This window comes from Chiloscyllium plagiosum, chromosome 15 (assembly GCF_004010195.1).
Source record: "Chiloscyllium plagiosum isolate BGI_BamShark_2017 chromosome 15, ASM401019v2, whole genome shotgun sequence".
NCBI lineage: Eukaryota > Metazoa > Chordata > Chondrichthyes > Orectolobiformes > Hemiscylliidae > Chiloscyllium > Chiloscyllium plagiosum.
Window position 1 is genome coordinate 5,409,816 of NC_057724.1, and position 16,740 is coordinate 5,426,555.

At 42.2% G+C, this 16,740-nt stretch overlaps 1 protein-coding gene across 1 annotated transcript in view; it reads right to left on the reverse strand.

Annotated features, from left to right (window-relative positions):
- LOC122557067 (interleukin-13 receptor subunit alpha-1-like) overlaps positions 1-16,740 on the reverse strand; it is a 29,442-nt gene that overhangs the window by 2,643 nt on the left and 10,059 nt on the right. The window contains exons 3-8 of the mRNA XM_043704338.1: positions 15,758-15,905; positions 7,494-7,614; positions 7,223-7,410; positions 4,207-4,358; positions 2,848-2,980; positions 547-649 (exon numbers count right to left, since the gene is read on the reverse strand). Coding sequence (XP_043560273.1) covers positions 547-649; positions 2,848-2,980; positions 4,207-4,358; positions 7,223-7,410; positions 7,494-7,614; positions 15,758-15,905 — 845 coding nt within the window. The remainder of the gene's footprint in view (positions 1-546; positions 650-2,847; positions 2,981-4,206; positions 4,359-7,222; positions 7,411-7,493; positions 7,615-15,757; positions 15,906-16,740) is intronic.

The following is a 16,740-nucleotide window of genomic DNA, read 5'->3' on the forward strand; positions in this document are numbered from 1 at the left end:
TCCAACAGTACTCTAGTATCAACAACTATTCTAGAGTCAAGAATTCCACATTTCAGTGTGAATGCAAGCGTTCTTTCCTTTCTGAACAGTCATTCTCTAACTTAAAAATTGCTCTCTCAAGGAAATAGATGACCTGATGCACCCCACCAAATCCTAACTGCAGTTTCAACACTTTGACCAAATCTCACCTCAACTTTCTTCACTCATGGATGGATTAATGCAATCTATCTTCATAATTGGACTCACTGCTATCTGGTCTAACCTTTTTCCCTTCTGGTACTCCTCTAAACTTAGGCTCTTTACTATGTCCTCTACGTTCTCACTTTCCAATTAGCCACTCAACAGCCAGTTAGGCTTCACATCAGAGATGCCAAGCCTGCCTTCTTAATCACTATGAAATAGCTCCCCTTATCAGCACACATCTTATTAATGCCAAGTATTTTGTTCATCTGCACCAAGAGATTTTTGTCTGTTCTTGCAATATGGATCGATATTTTACAAGCAAGTTAAAGAGATGTTTTCGAAACCAGGACAGAAAGCTCTTACTGTTTCAAGTAGGTAAGGAGTGTGATTGCAGAGGCTGCCACCAGGATGGGAACAATGATGAGTAAAGCAACTTTCCAATTCCAACCTGGCCCAATGTCTTCTCCTGTGAGGAATATCACAATTTTATTCATGGAGAGATAAAAGACCAAGTCCTGTCATCAAAATTATATGATTCACATTATTAGATATTTAGAGTCAGAGTCATACAGCCTGGAAACTTATCCATGTGGACCAAGTTTCCCAAACTAAATGAGTCCCATTTGCCTACATTTGGCCCATATCCCTCTAAACCTTACCTATTCATGTACTTATCCAAATGTCCTTTAAATGTAGTAACTGAACCTGCACCTACCACTTCGTCTGGCAGTACATTCACACATGACCCACTCTGTGTGGAAAGGTTGCCCCTCAGATCCCTTTCAAATCTTTTTCTGCCCACCTTAAAAATATGTGCTTTAGTTTTGAACTCCCCTATCCTCGGGAAAAAAACCTTGACTATTCGCCATATCTATGCCCTTCATGATTTTAGAAACCTCTTTAACATCACCCCTCAGCCTCCAATGGTTCAGGAAAAAAAAGCGCCCAGCCTATTCAGCCTGGTAACATCCTGGTAAATCCTTTCTGCACCATATCCAATTTAATAACATCCTTCCTATAGCAGGGTGTCCAGAATTGTATGCAGTACTTCAAAGGTTGCCTCACCAACATCCTGTAAAGTCGTTAACATGTTGTCCTAATTCCTCCCAATGATCTGAGCAATGAAGGGAAAAAGTGAGGACTGCAGATGCTGGAGATCAGAGCTGAAAAATGTGTTGCTGGAAAAAAAATGTGTTGCTGGAAAAGCGCAGCAGGTCAGGCAGCACCAAAGGAGCAGGAGAATCGACGTTATGCCCAAAACGTCGATTCTCCTGCTCCTTTGATGCTGCCTGACCTGCTGCGCTTTTCCAGCAACACATTTTTCAGCTCTGAGCAATGAAGGCACATTTAATTAAACTCCATTGCCACTCCTCGGCCCATAAACCCAATTGTTCAAGATCTCTTTGTAATCTTAGGTAGCCTTCCTCACAGTCTACTATACCATCAACTCAATAATAAATTTTTAAACCACAATAAACCGAGACCCAGGGATGAGGGGATGGGGTGTGTCTGGGTAAAAGGTTTGGTGCAGACTCAATGGGCTAAATGGCCTCGTTCTGCACTATAGAAATTCTCTGAAAGTAGCACTCCTATTGGTGGTAGGTGAAACGGGTGTTCACAATTCCAAAATGGTGGAGCAGGAAGAGCAGGGACATTTGCAAACATGACTGCGCTTTGCCAAATGGGATTGGGTTTCTCTCTACGTGGCCACTGCATTTGTCAGATCTATTTAAAATAATGGGTAAGTAAGGTAAAAAGGATTTTCTGCAGTACCTGATTCACCTTGTGGTGAGCTTACTCAGCATCACACAGCACTAACAGATCGGAAGCATCGTTCCTCAGTGTTATTTATTAAAAGGGCTGGAGCAGAGCTATAGTATTATCAAGTCAGATTGTTGAATGGCCATGATTTTGAGAAGCTCAGTTTGACTGCTGAGAGGTTAGGCCTGATGGTATCGGTCACTCAAATCATTGGTAACTCCCTGGAAAGTCTGCCATTCAGCTTGGAGTAGGGAGGGGAGCAGCAATAAAGGCAGAAGAGAGAGAGCAGGTCATCTGAGGCTCTATAGAGAGGTCCCACTCCAACAGGAACCCATCTTAGATACCTTCCCTTCATTAAGCAACCTCTACCTGAGCTCAATAATCTACTGCAATCCCAAATCCCACCTCATACCAGAGCATAGACAGTACTCCGCTGTGCTGGAGACATCAGTAGCGTCTTCCAGTTTGCAGTGGGGCACAGCATCAGGGAGCTCACGGAATCTTATACTGGGAGTAATTTGCACACACAGACAAACGGACGCAGGAGAAGGAAGAACTAGGCTTCACCCACAATGCAGGTTTAAGACGTAGAGCACCTTCCATAACTACAATACCTCCAAAGGCACATAACAGCCAGTCAAGTAGTTTTATAATGTAGTCACTGCTGTATTATAGGAGTCAGAAAAGTCCAACTTATACACAGCACTTTCAAAGAGTAACGTGATAATGAGAAGATTCCTGCACTGTTGATTAAGGGATGTATATTGATCAAGACCCTTGGGATAATTTCTTTGCTTTCCTTCAAAATGGTACAATCCAACTGACAAGTTTGATTTTCAGTTTCTAAGTTTACATTTGCTCTCTTGAAGTCAGGTACTGGATATTTGGCAATGTTTCTCTTACCGAACAATTCCTCTTCACTCCATTCACTCCAGATTCCGTTGTCTCCGCAAGTGATGGTGTACATGGCCTGTACCTGCACTACATTCTGAACATTCGGGTCTGCGTCTGAAATAATCATTTCTGGGTTGACGGACTTGAAGGAAGAAAGCATCAGACGGTGATTAACAAAAAGAGAAGGCATGTGTTAATTCTATAAATAATGTGCATGAAAGATGGAGGGCAGTCTGGGCCTCCCATCAGACAATAAATGGAATCCATCTGAATAATGGTCAGTGAGGTACATGAGACTTTGGAATGGGAGGGGGGGGGTGGTGTTGCTAAAAGGACAATGTTGAGACTAATATTGAGATAATCTTGTCACTTCATAAATTAATACTGTGACTCCACATGGAATATTGCGTAGAGTCCTGGTCATCATGGTACAAAGGCTTTTCAAAGAATTGAGGGAGAGGAATGTAAGGAGCAATGCTGAACACTGGCTATGACTTCACTGGAAGAGAAGGGTAAGAGGTGATTATGAAACGCTGCCATAAGCATTCACCTTCTCCAGAACAATCGAATCACAGAAAATAATTTGTATCTAAAAGGACTTGGTAAATGGAAATATTTGCATTTGAAGTGGTTAAGCTCATATTCTTCTGGGTGCAGGCCCACTGAGTTGACCTACTGGTCTCTTTCAGCCTACATTTGGGGAGGATGACTACAGAATGGTGATGCCTACCTTCCCCCAAGAGGCAGGTAGGTTCTTCGGTCAATTAAAGTGCCAATTGAAGCCCATCATCACACCCCATCTGGATTTCCCCCACGTCCTGGCAGTTCCCCAGCCAGAATGATGGTGGCCTGCCTTTGTGAGAGAGCGAGAGGCACAGATGAATTGTTAACCTGCGAACCCTTCAATTCATCTGCAGCATGGTGGTAAGCGTGGGAGAGTTTCCCAGTCATAGAATCCCTGCAGTGTGGAAACAGGCTATAGGGCCCAAAAAGTCCCCAAGGACCCTCCCAACAGCATCCCACCCAGACCCATTCCCCTATCGTATCCTTATAACCCTGCATTGTCCATGGTCTATCCACCTAACCTGCACATCTTTGGACAGTGGGAAGAAACCGGAGCACCCAGAGGAAACCCTTGCAGACACTGGGAGAATGTGCAAACTCCACGCAGGCAGTCACCCAATGTTGGAATTAAACCTGGGTCTCTGACATTGTGAGGCAGCTGTGCTGACCACTGAGCTACCGGCTGCTCTAGTTAGAACCCTCTGATAGCTGTTTTGCCTCAACAGCCTCATGTTAAAAATCTCGCCATGTGGGACCTTCCCATGAGCAGATAATCAGTTACATCTTGATGACAGAGATACTCACCTCATAGACAATCCAATCACTTCTCATCGTGTTGCTCTTTCGTATTCTATATATCACGCATTTTTGGTTCCAGTGAGCTGCGGGATTCCAGCTGATACGAAACATTTTGTCCGTCTTAGAAATATTGATTCCCCAAGGAGGAGACAGTTGCACTAGAAGGGGGTGGAACATATCACATTATGAGGGTCAATGTTGTTCAGTAAACATGAGCAGAACTGGATAACGTCATTATAACAGAAGACTCCACTAACTGAGCTACTGCTTCAAGTGAGGTCAGATTTGGATATGATTTGCTGGTTTGGAAATAGCACTGTTCAATTCATATAAATCGGTCACCTTGAAGAGAGTCCACACAGGTGAGTAACAAAAAGAGAAGGCATGTGTTAATTCTATAAATAATGTGCATGAAAGATGGAGGGCAGTCTGGGACAGACAATAAATGGAATCCATCTGAATAATGGTCAGTGAGGTACATGAGACTTTGGAATGGGGGGGGGCGGTGCAGCAACAAACAGCACCAGTTAATGTCATTTGGCCATTAATTCTTGGTTACTTACCACCAGCAAGCACTGGTGACAGTCTGCCTCTGGCAGGATATTTTACCTGATAATGGCAATGTTTATTATCTCCTGTAACACAAGAAGAATCCAACTGATGTTTATTACTGCTATTACGTACAAACATTACAATCCTCAGGTGCACAAGGGTCAGGGCTAATATTGAGCTATCGGGTTGCGTGGAACTGAGTAGAGTGTCATCAAGTGATCTGAGCAGAGATGGAGTATGATATCTTTGTTTTCTCATATCACATGCTGTGATGCAGAAAAGATGTCATGACTATATCTCTTAAAAGGTACTTTGATATATATATTTTTTTAGACACTCGTTTTTTTTTCTCTCCCCTTTTTTAACCCCCACACTACCGCCTAACTGCGGTAGTGCTTATTTTTTCCCCAGCACCCATGGTGTGTGTGTGCAGGTGTGAGAAAAAGGTACTTTGATATATTATGTCTCTTAAAGGTGTACTTATTAAGACAATGAGATGTAACACAATTAACCTCATTAAGACAAAGAGATGTAACACAACAGACACATGCTCATTGCACACAATGTTTGACGTTCCACTGATTGGGAACGCCTCAGCTCATAACTTGTGTCTCAGACACAGCCCTATCAGCCAAATTCGATTTTATTACTTATGATCAGGGTATGGGAAGGTGGACGTTTACTGACCATCATTTGCTACCCTTAGATGATGGTGGTGGATCTTTTTTGTAAAGGTTTTAATCTAACTGAGTTCCCTGCTGTGCCAATTCAGAGGCCCTCAACCATTCGATGTTAGATTGAAGTCACATTGGCCAGATCAGCTCTGGAATGGCCTTTCACAACCAGCATTCGAGAATTAGTTACATTGACCATTTGATGGAATCATGGTTGTTTTTACTCTCTTTAAATGCATATTTTGGATCTGTAGTTCAGAAACGTGATCAACACAACAATCTTGTACTGTTGTACAATGCCCTTGAAGAGCCAGTGGCTAGAATGATTCCATGGGAGACACACACACACACACACACAAAACCCCCCCCCCCGTCGTTATTTTATGGCAGTTCATCGCAGGTCAGGTGAATTGGCCATGCTAAATTACCCATAGTGTTAGGTGCATTAGTAAGAGGGAAATGGGTCAGGGTGGGTTACTCTTTGGAGAGTCAGTGTGGAGTTTTTGGGCCGAAGGGCCTATTTCCACACTGTAGAGAATCTAATCTAATCTCACAATCATGCAATAGTCAATTGAACTGCTCAAATATCTACATTGCAACTATGGCTAATTTAATTACTTCTTAAGTGTAAGTGCTTTGGGACATCCTGAGGTTGTGTAATTTACTACACAAATGCAAATCTTTATAATGGGAATCTTTATAATATGATGTGGTAATCCTGTGTGATGTTGTTTGGTTGCCTAGAGCATTCCCATCCAAAGTCCCAGTTCAGGCATTTATAGGTATCCTAAAGTAGCAGTGGGCGATAGTTCCAAGAATCAACATGAGCCTAAATGTAAAGGTCACCTGACTTCTCATTTTTTAATTTACTCACAGGATGTGGGTGTTACTGGCTAGATCAGAATTTATAATACTAAGGGTCAACCACATTGTGTGTGGAGACACACGTAGACCAGATCAGGTAAGGGTGATAGATAGATTTCTCGAAAGATCATGAGTAAACCAGATGGGTATACCTGTGTGAGAATGTTTAAGCATTAACTCCACCTCATTATCAATTTCCAGTTTGAGAGACTGGTAAAAGAATAATTGTCAATAACATATGTATTTCAACTGATTCATCCTCGAAATGGTATTTGCATGTTAAAACCTCAACTCATTACAATGGAATTAATGTTTCTCACTGGATTAGACGCCAACCAGATGATTTTGCAACAGTGAAAACATTTATTTGTATAAATTGCACTGCTGAGCACAATCTGCTACTTGAGGTACGTTTTTTTCTGAAGTCTTGGCATTCAACAGTGGAGTGCTGGGAGAGAAAGGGCATCAATGGTGCAGATTAAGTGACTGGAATCTAAGAATGGCAGAACAATGGTGTGTCTGAATGCCAAACTGGAAGGAACAGACAGTCCCACTGGAGTGGGGAAGGGGAAAGCGGACACAGATGTTGTAAATGTTGCTGTAAAACATCAACATTTCTGGCCTGCTGACTAGCTGTAAAGTTGCAGAGATCATTTGCTTGCTGTTGATGACAGTGACTCACGGGTAGGACTGCCAACTGAATTTAGGCTGAACCTTCAGTACAATGCATAAGGAGTGCTGCACCGTTGGAGAGGCAGTGCTGAGGGAGCACCACACTGTCAGAGCTGCTGCTGTCATATATTTGAGCTATAGATTAAAAACCTGCACCAGACATGTCTCAGTTATTAATTGCTGGTGCAAAAGGACAGTCACTAAGTAATCCAGTCTCATACTACTGATGTGGATTTGATGACAGTAGATTTGTAACTTACCGAAACTAGCTGTTTCTAGATTGTAGAAGAACGGCTTTATCGTTGCGTGAGCACTTTGTCCCATGACACAAATGTTTAAGTCCTGTTCATCATTGAACTGATCATGTTGAAGATGGCAACCAGCGTCCAACCTGCCATCTTTTGGTAAGTAACGGGTACAGTTCTGAATGGCATCCATACCCTTTTGCCTGCATGATCACAAAGCATATTTAGTCTGCATGCATATCAGGTAAACTTATCCTCACCATTTAAAGATTCAATGCTCCCTTACCAGTAATTTAAGTGATAGACTGTGTCAGCTGGTATTTTACTTCCAATGTCCCAAGTGCAATTTATATATTCAAAATTGTAGTAAATACATCTGAAGTTCCTGACAGCAGTGTTGGCATCTCCTACAAGAGGAAAACAACAGGAAAGAGGTCAAGGAGACATCAGAGGAATAGTAACAGAATACAAAATTCACCAAGAGCACAGCCATCCCTGGTCTCCCTTGTGCTTTCATTTGAAACATCATTTCTTGTACGTTTAGCAAACTCTCAGAACCCAGCTCTGCCATTAATGAACTTCTAACCAAAAAAACAAACGTTAGGCCAGGAACCTAGGTTTTTTTGAAACTGGAGGCCTAAAACCTAAAAGTCATTCGCTGATTTCTAACAGCCCTCAGCAATTTGCGTACAGTAACAATGACATGTCCTTGCCATAGTGGGGTATTCTGGCCAGGTTATCAATTAAAAAGTGGATCGGAACTTCTGACCCTTCACTTTCTATGAGCAACACCCGATCTGGCTTTGAGTATAGAGGGGACTAATGTGCTGTACTCAAATTGCAAAAAGGGGGAATGCCACATTAAATTTAGTAATGAATAATGAAGCTGATTTAGTTAAGAACCTAACATTGCCTGAACATTCATCCGATAGTGATTCAAATTTGTTCATGCTCAACTTCGCACTCAAAAGGGAGGAACATGAAACAGCTGCTAAGGTTCTCAATTTAGGTAGTATTCGGGTTTGTCATTCTCTGTTCTTCAACTTCACTTCCCCTTTTCACTTTGGAAGCATGCTGCTTGACTGTGAAAAAGGATAAGCTAATCATTATTTAACATGATATCATTCACATTTCATCACTAAATACCCGCTAGGTCATGTCTTTAATTGTTCTCTTTGAAGGTTGACAAAGCAATTTTTGGATCCAAAATCTGTGTTATTGGAAGTAGTCTGTATAATATTTTGAAATGGTTAGGATGCTGGTGAAATTACAGACTGACTTTGGACTTGCTTGATCTTTTAACATGGACTTTGGCCATGGTACCATAATGCCAGTAAATATTGGTACTCGCCCTTTTGAAGTGGTAATGTATGAAAATTTGCAGAAGGAAGCAGATGAAATCATGAGCCTGGAGTTGGATTTAATCTTGTCAAAGAAAAACCAGTGAACACAAGAGGTGGTTGGGTATCACAAACAAACAAACCACACAACGTTACAATACCACTGTTCAACTCTTTTTAAAGATTAGAACATAGAACTGTACAGCACAGTAATGGCTCAGGGTGTTGTGCCGAATATGACACCAAATGAAACTGATCCCTTCTGCCTGCGCTTGGTCCATATCCCTCCATTCCTTGCATATGCCTATTTAAAAGTTCCTTAAGTGCCCTTATAATATTTCCTCAACCACCACCTCGCCAATGCATTCCAGACTCCTACCACACTCTGGAAAAAATTTGTCCTTTGAACTTTCTCCTCTCACCTTAAATGCATGCCCCCTAATATTAGACATTTCAATTCTGGCAAAAGGGTTCTGGCCATCAACCCTATCTATGCACCCCAAATTTTTTAGACATTCATGAAATCTCCCCTCAGCCTCCACCACGCAAGAGAAAAGAATCAGAGTTTTTCTAGCTTCTCCTTATAGCTCATATCCTCCTGGTAAATTTCTTCTGCACCCTCTCCAAAGCCTCCATGTCCTGTAATTTGGCGACCAGAACTGCACGCAATACTCTATGTGTGACTTAACCAAAGTCTTATAAGGTTGTAACATGACATTCTGACTCTTGTACTCAATTCCCCGACCAATAAAGGCAAATATTCCATATACCTTCTTTACCATCCTATTGACTTGCGTGGCCACTTTCAGGGAGTTATGGACTTGAACTCCAAAACCCTTCTGTACATAAATGCTGTTCAGGGTCCTGTCATTTACTGTACACTGTTCCTTAACATTTGATCTCCAAAAAAGTGCAGCACTTCACACTGACCCGGATTAAACTCCATCTGCTATTTCCCCACCCATATTTGCAACTGATCTATATCCCGCTGTGTCCTTTGACAACCTTCTATATTATTCACAACTCCGCCAATCTTTGTATTGTCTGCAAACTTACTAATCCACCCATTTATATTTTCATCTCCGTCATTGATATGTATTACCAACAGCTGAGGTCCCAGTGTGGATCCTTGCAGAACACCACTGATCACGGACCTCCAGCCTGAAAAACATCCTTCCACCACAACCATTTGTCTTCCATAGGCAAGCCAATTCTGAATCCACGCAGCCAAATCACCGTGGATCCCATGCATCTTAATCTTCTGGATGAGCCTACCATGAGAGACCTTGTCGGAAGCCATGTAAACAAAACCACTGCTCTACCCTAATCGACCACCTTCATCACCTCCTTCAAAAATTTAATCATGTTAGTAAGACGTGATCTGTTCCACACAAAGCCATGCTGATTGTCCCTCACTCGACCACGCTTTTCCAAAAGTGCATAAACCCTATCCCTAAGGATTCTCTCCAACAGCTTCCCAACCACTGATGTGAGACTCACCGGTCTACAGTTTCCTGGTTTATCCCTCTTTCTTGTCTTAAACAGAGAACAATGTTAGCTACACGCCAGACCTCTCTGGGACCTCTCCAGTGGCTAGCAAACAGGTCAAGACCCCAGGAATCTTCTATCATGCCTCTGTCAATAACCTGGGGTAGATATCATCGGGCTCTGGGGACCTATCTACCTTAATGCTCTTCAAGAGATCCAACACCACTTCTTTCTTTATCTAAAAGTACTCTAGCATATTAGCACCCTCCACACAAATCTTACTGTTCTCCATGTCTGTTTCTTGAGTGAATACTAATGCAACATACTCATCTAGGATTTCACCACAATCTCTGCCTCCAATTACAAGTTCCCTCCTTTATCCTTATGTGGTCTTACCTTCTCCCTAGTTATCTTCTTGTTTTTAATATATCTACAGAATTGGGATCTCTGTAACCCTACTTGCCAAGGTAATTTCATGGATTAGTGGTGCTGGAAGAGCACAGCAGTTCAGGCAGCATCCAAGGAGCTTCGAAATCGACGTTTCGGGCAAAAGCCCTTCGTCAGGATGACCCCTTCTTGCTCTCCTAAGTGGTTACAATTTTATTTGCTTGACAATTTGATCTTGAGATGGGCCTAGTTCAGACTTAAAACTGAAGAAACACTATAAAATCTCATGAACCAATTCATTTTGAATTTTGCCACATTTGGATTTCAGAAGTACAACCATTTCTGAACAGTTCCCCAAAGAATTTCCCTCAAGATTCTCAAAAACAGCCACCGATGTTTTAGCAGAAATCCGTGTGCCTGGATCAGGTTCCCTTTTAAATTCTTCAGAGACAGCGGCCTGTTGAGAGAGCTCCCAATTAAGTACTGCACTGCTAGTTATTCTTGTACTATTTGGTTCAACTTTGCTAACTCAACGGTTAGGTTTCAGCTGCAGTATTATGCCAAATTCTTTCTACACACTATAGAGAAAATCTCATGGTCTGACAGAGGGTGCAGAGTGATTTATAAGAAGGAAACCAGCCTTGCTAGAGGTCAGCTAAATGGAGAGATAAGAGAATATGTACTAGTTTTCCTTCAAGGCGAGGGCTAAGGGAAGGTCTATTAGAGATGCTGAAACTTTTGATAAGAGTAATGAAGGAGAAATGGAATCCGCTAGCAAGTGTATTAGTGAAGCTAGACAAAACAAAAGGGATGCAAGTCTAATGTTTATGCAGGATGTTACGATCTAGAATCCATTGCATGAAAATTGGCAAAAGCAGGTTCAATAATAAGTTTTACAAGGGAATTGAATAAAAATTGTGAAAAAAAACTCCATAAAGACTAAAGAAGCAGAGCATATTGGATATCTTTTTCAAACTGCCAGCACAGGCAGAATGGCCTCCATCTGAGCTACAAGGTCACACAAGAGCACAACTTTCAGGTTATAGCAGACCTGCTTTTTTTGGTACATTGATTTGGAAGAATTCCAATACTGTATGTGTGCTTTCACAGATAAGCCTCACAGCAATAAATGGCGTAGGGGCAAAACCCATGAAATTCTAAGGGTCACCAAGAGGAAGTCAGTGTAGATGGGGGACGCCCCATTGTCTGGAAGCGAGCCAATAACAATAAAGTAAACTAGGGAACTGCAGAGCCCTCATCTCATAAACAGTAATGGGCAAGCGAACGTGAAACAACATTGCCATTTGGATTGAATATTTGGGGATAAAGTTTCACAATTATGCAATGCCAGCCCATTGTGGCAAAGTCCCAATTTACGTTCTAATGAATAATGTGCTGATTGAAATGTAATGACTTTTTGGAGTTCAGGAAATATGGCGGGCAATTTGCACAAAGCAAGGTCCCACAATCGGCCCTGACATTATGAGATGATCTGTTTTCATGTGTTGGTGGAAGATTATAACAGAGGATGCTCATCCCCTCTCAAATAAGTGCATATTATGCCTTCTCCTCATAAGATAACTTCAGTTTAACATCTTGTCTAGAAGACAGCACTCCCTCAGCTGTTAATTTACTGGCGGTGTCAGCCTGGATTATTATGTGTTGACTTGATTGCAAGACAGAACCGTTACCCGTTGAACCACAGCTATTGCCATCTTGATAAGGTTGGCTTCAACACTAAATGCACTACGATGAACTTTCACTTCACAGTTAAATGCACAGACTCAGGGCAGTGAGATTCCAAAGGCATAATTCAAGTCATTGTTATCATCTCTACTGGTGGTGATACTGGACAAAGCAGAACCGCAAAGGAAAACCTGGCTTGATCAATCATGACCTTTATTTTTTGCCAATTGCAAGTGGTCAATTACTAAATACATAAGTTCGCAGATGACATGAACATTGATGATGTGGTAAATAGTGAGGAGGAAAGTTTTAGATTCAGAATGACTCCATGACTCAGTGGTTTGCCTTTCTGCCTCACAGTCCAGGGACCCGGGTTCAATTCCAGCCTCAGGTGACTGTCTGTGTGGGGTCCCTCAGGCAGTCTAAAGATGTTAGGTGGATTGGAAGGTTATGGGGAATAGAGTCAGGGCCTAGGTCTGGATGGAATAATGTAAGTAGAGGGTCTTACAGGGTTGGTGCAGACTTGATGGGTCAAATGGCCTCTTTCTGCATTATAGGGATTCTGTTCTCTTCGGAGGGTTGGTGTGGACTTGTTGGGCCAAAGGGCCTGTTTCCACACTGTAAGTAATCTAATCTACATAGATGGCAAGTAGAAGTTAATCCTGGAAAATGTGAGTCAGTGTATTTTGGGAGGACTAACAAGGCAAGAAAGTTCATATTGAATGGTTGGACTCTAGGTAAGCACAAAACATCAGAGGGACCTTTGGGTTTGTATCTACAGATCCTTGAAGGCAGCACAACAGGTAGATAAGGTAATTAAGACAGCTAGGATACTTACCCTTACTAATCAAGGAGAAAGTGAGGACTGCAGATGCTGGAGATCAGAGCTGAAAATGTGTTGCTGGAAAAGCGCAGCAGGTCAGGCAGCATCCAAGGAGCAGGAGAATCACTGGAAAAGCGCAGCAGGTCAGGCAGCATCCAAGGAGCAGGAGAATTGCTGGAAAAGCGCAGGTCAGGCAGCATCCAAGGAGCAGAAGAATCCTGTTCCTTGGACGCTGCCTGACCTGCTGCACCTTACTAATCAAGGCATTGAATACAAGAGCAAAGAGATTATGATGGAGCTATATATAACGACGGTAAGGCCATCCCTGAAAAAAGTGTTCACAGTTCCAGTCTCCACAGAAGGAAATGATTGTACTTGGTACAGTAGTGATTCACCAGGATGCTTCCTGGGCTGGAGGATCTTAGATATTAATAGAGATGAGATAGACTGGGTTGTTTTCCTTGGATTGGAGAAGACTGGAGCCAGATCTGATGGATGTTTACATTATTCTGAGAACCGTAGGTAGGGTAGATAAGGTGAACTTCTCCTCTTCATAGAGGGATCAGTAAGCAGAGAGCACAGATTTCAGGCCAACAGGAGGTTTAGAGGAGATTTGAAGGAAGAAAATCATTCGGAGGTTTGTGAGTATTTGGAACATACTGTCTAAAAGATTAGTAAAGGCAAGAATCCTCAAGGCATTTAAGAATTGTTAAGATGAACACTTGAAATGCCATAGTACACAAGGGGCCAAGTGCTGTAAAATGTGATTAGAATAGTTGGACGTTTGAGGATTTCTTGGTGTGTTCCTTAAACCACTGCATTTAACAACCTTGTAGGATGCTTCCCTCTTTGACAACTCCTCCATTTCTGGAACTTTTCTTACTGATATCTGAGCCATTCAGCAATTCTTTTCTTCTGCCCTGGGGAGAAAATTGCTGCTTTTACAGACTGTTTTCCAGAATTATCTGCTTCTCTCTGAAAGAAACCTGCATGCTTGATTTATAAATTATCTTAATGCTGTCTCTGTCTCCCAGTATCATGAGACAACGCTGCATTTTTAAATTCTCTTCTACTTTTGTTCCTAATGCACTGAACTATTCACCTCAAGAGTTTTCAAAAAAAAAACATGAACATGCACTTGTTCAGAGTTCCAGAACAGGCTTCTGCCACCAACAGAACACAAAAACGAAACTAAAAAAAATGTTCTTCCCTTCCTAACACACAATGTCTAGAAATAGAAAGCAAAACAAAGACATACGTGGCTCTTTCACTTTCAAACCAATTTCCAAATGTCAATTATATTAAATCATGGATATTCATCACATTGAAAAGGAAAGGCCACAGGTGCTAGCTCAGCGCTTTGGCCAGAGTTGAGGAATTATTTTTATTCCTCAGAACAATTGATCCCAGTAACTTATGCCTTTCATGCTTCAGGTTCACATAAACATTGAATAACAGGGAATTGTATTCATAAAGTATCTTTAACATCGTAAAATATCCTAAGGTGTGTCACAGAAGTGCAGGCAAATCACAAATGACACTGATTAGATTAGATTACAGTGTGGAAACAGGCCCTTCGGCCCAACAAGTCCACACCGCTCCACCGAAGCGCAACCCACCCATACCCCTACATTTATCCCTTACCTAACACTACGGACAATTTAGTATGGCCAATTCACCTGACCTGCACATCTTTGGACTGTGGGAGGAAACCGGAGCACCCGGAGGAAACCCACGCAGACACGGGGATAACGTGCAAACTCCACACAGTCAGTCGCCTGAGGCGGGAATTGAACCCGGGTCTCTGGCGCTGTGAGGCAGCAGTGCTAACCACTGTGCCACCGTGCCGCCCACACTGAACCATATAAAGAGCGTAGGTTACTAAAGAGTGACAACAGTCAAAGATGTAGGTGCTTCAGAAGATCTCAAAAAGGAAGAGTGAGAGGTGGAGAGATTTTGTGAAGGAATTGCTGAAGACCCAGCCACCAATGGGGAATGATTAAAGTTGGGAATGTCCAGCAAACCAGAATTAGAAGAGATACCCCACAGGATTCTAAGTCTGGAGGACACTACAGAAACAGGGAGAGGGTAGGCCATGGATGCCTCCGACAAAACCAGTTGGCTGTCATATCCTGTCAAGCTTGCGTCTCTTGGACGTCAGGCCACTTAGCATCACTGGGCTGGTAATCCAGGCCCACGGTTTGGGTGGCACGTTGGCTCAGTGGCTAGCACTGCTGCCTCACAGCACCAGGAACCCGGTTCAATTCCAGTCTAGGGCGACTAACTGGGTGGAGTTTGCACATTCTCCCCATGTCCGAGTGGGTTTCCTCCCACAATCCAAAAGATGTGCAGGTTAGGTGAATTGGCCATGCTAAATTGCCCATAGTATTCAGAGATGTGTGGGTTAGGTGCATTAGTCAGGGGAAATGTAGGATAATAGGGGAATGAGTCTGGATGGGTAACTCTTCGGAGGGTTGGTATGGACTTGTTGGGCTGAAGAACCTGTTACCACACTGTAGGGATTCTACGATACTGTAGGGATACTATGACACACAGCAATGACTTTCAACTGTCCTCTCAAAGGGCTCACTGAACCATTCAAATCCAGGGCAATGAGGAACACACAACAAATGCTAGCTTCCCATCAACAGCCTCATCCAATGACAGACAGAAAAAACAGAGACCAGCCATATACAAAACTGTTAATATAAATCCGCTTGCTGTTCGTCATGTTAGAAACATTTAAAAAGTATGTGGCCAAGAAATGATAACTATTTTAAGCATGAATTAAGTCTGATAAGTAATCAAATATAAACTTTGCTTTACCTTCTGGAGGAGGGATATATTTCTCAGTCCAGTTGCTTTGTTGACATGCACAGCTTTCAGTTATCACCAATGCCTTCACTCTGAAAGTGATTCCTCGGTTAAGAATCACCTTATCTTCACGGGTCAGAAAAGGCTTTCTTTGTCTTTCCTAAATAAAACAACATATTAACAATTCTCGGGATTACAACCTGCTTTAGGTTCAAGCCTCCTTATAAAACACACAGAAGCTGCACAAAGTACAGGTTAGAACATACCTGGAGTATTGGGTGCAAGTCTGCTCACCACAAATAATGCGTTGTGCCCATTATAAGGATAGGGGTTAACCAGACTATCTTGAAGTTTGCTATACATAGGCTTATGTAATCAAGAACAGAAAATTCTGGACAAATTCAGAAGTGCTGGTAGAAAGAGAAACAGAGTTAATCTTTCAAATCCAATATGAACATTCTGAAAAGGAGTCATTTTGGACTTGAAACATTAATTCTGTTTAACTCTATATTTAACTATTGAATAACGTTGCGATGCCTGGTGTTTGCCCCTTGATATCAACAAATTTCACTGATTTGAGAAGTACATTAGAAGTTAGGTATAAAAATAGGGGAGAGCATGTTGTGATGAAGACTTAGGGATTCTGCAAGGGAAAGAGATGGAGCAAAAAATTGGCGGACAGAGTTTAATGCAGGAAAGTGTGAGGTCATGTCCTTTGAGTAGGAAGAAAGGGAGAAGGGCAGACAGTTTTCAAATGGAGAGTGGCAGTTAAGAAATGAAGTGCAGCTGAGAGATATGAATGTTTTTGTGTACAATGCTCATGTGGGTGCAGCAAGTAATCACAAAGGCAAATGGAATGTTGGCCTTTATTGCTCGGGCCTTGGAGTTAAGTAACAGGGAAAACTTGTTATATTTGTACAGGGTGAGGCTCCACCTGGAGTATAATATACAGGTTTAGTTCTTTCGTTTTTAGAAAAGGATGTACTGGCACTAAA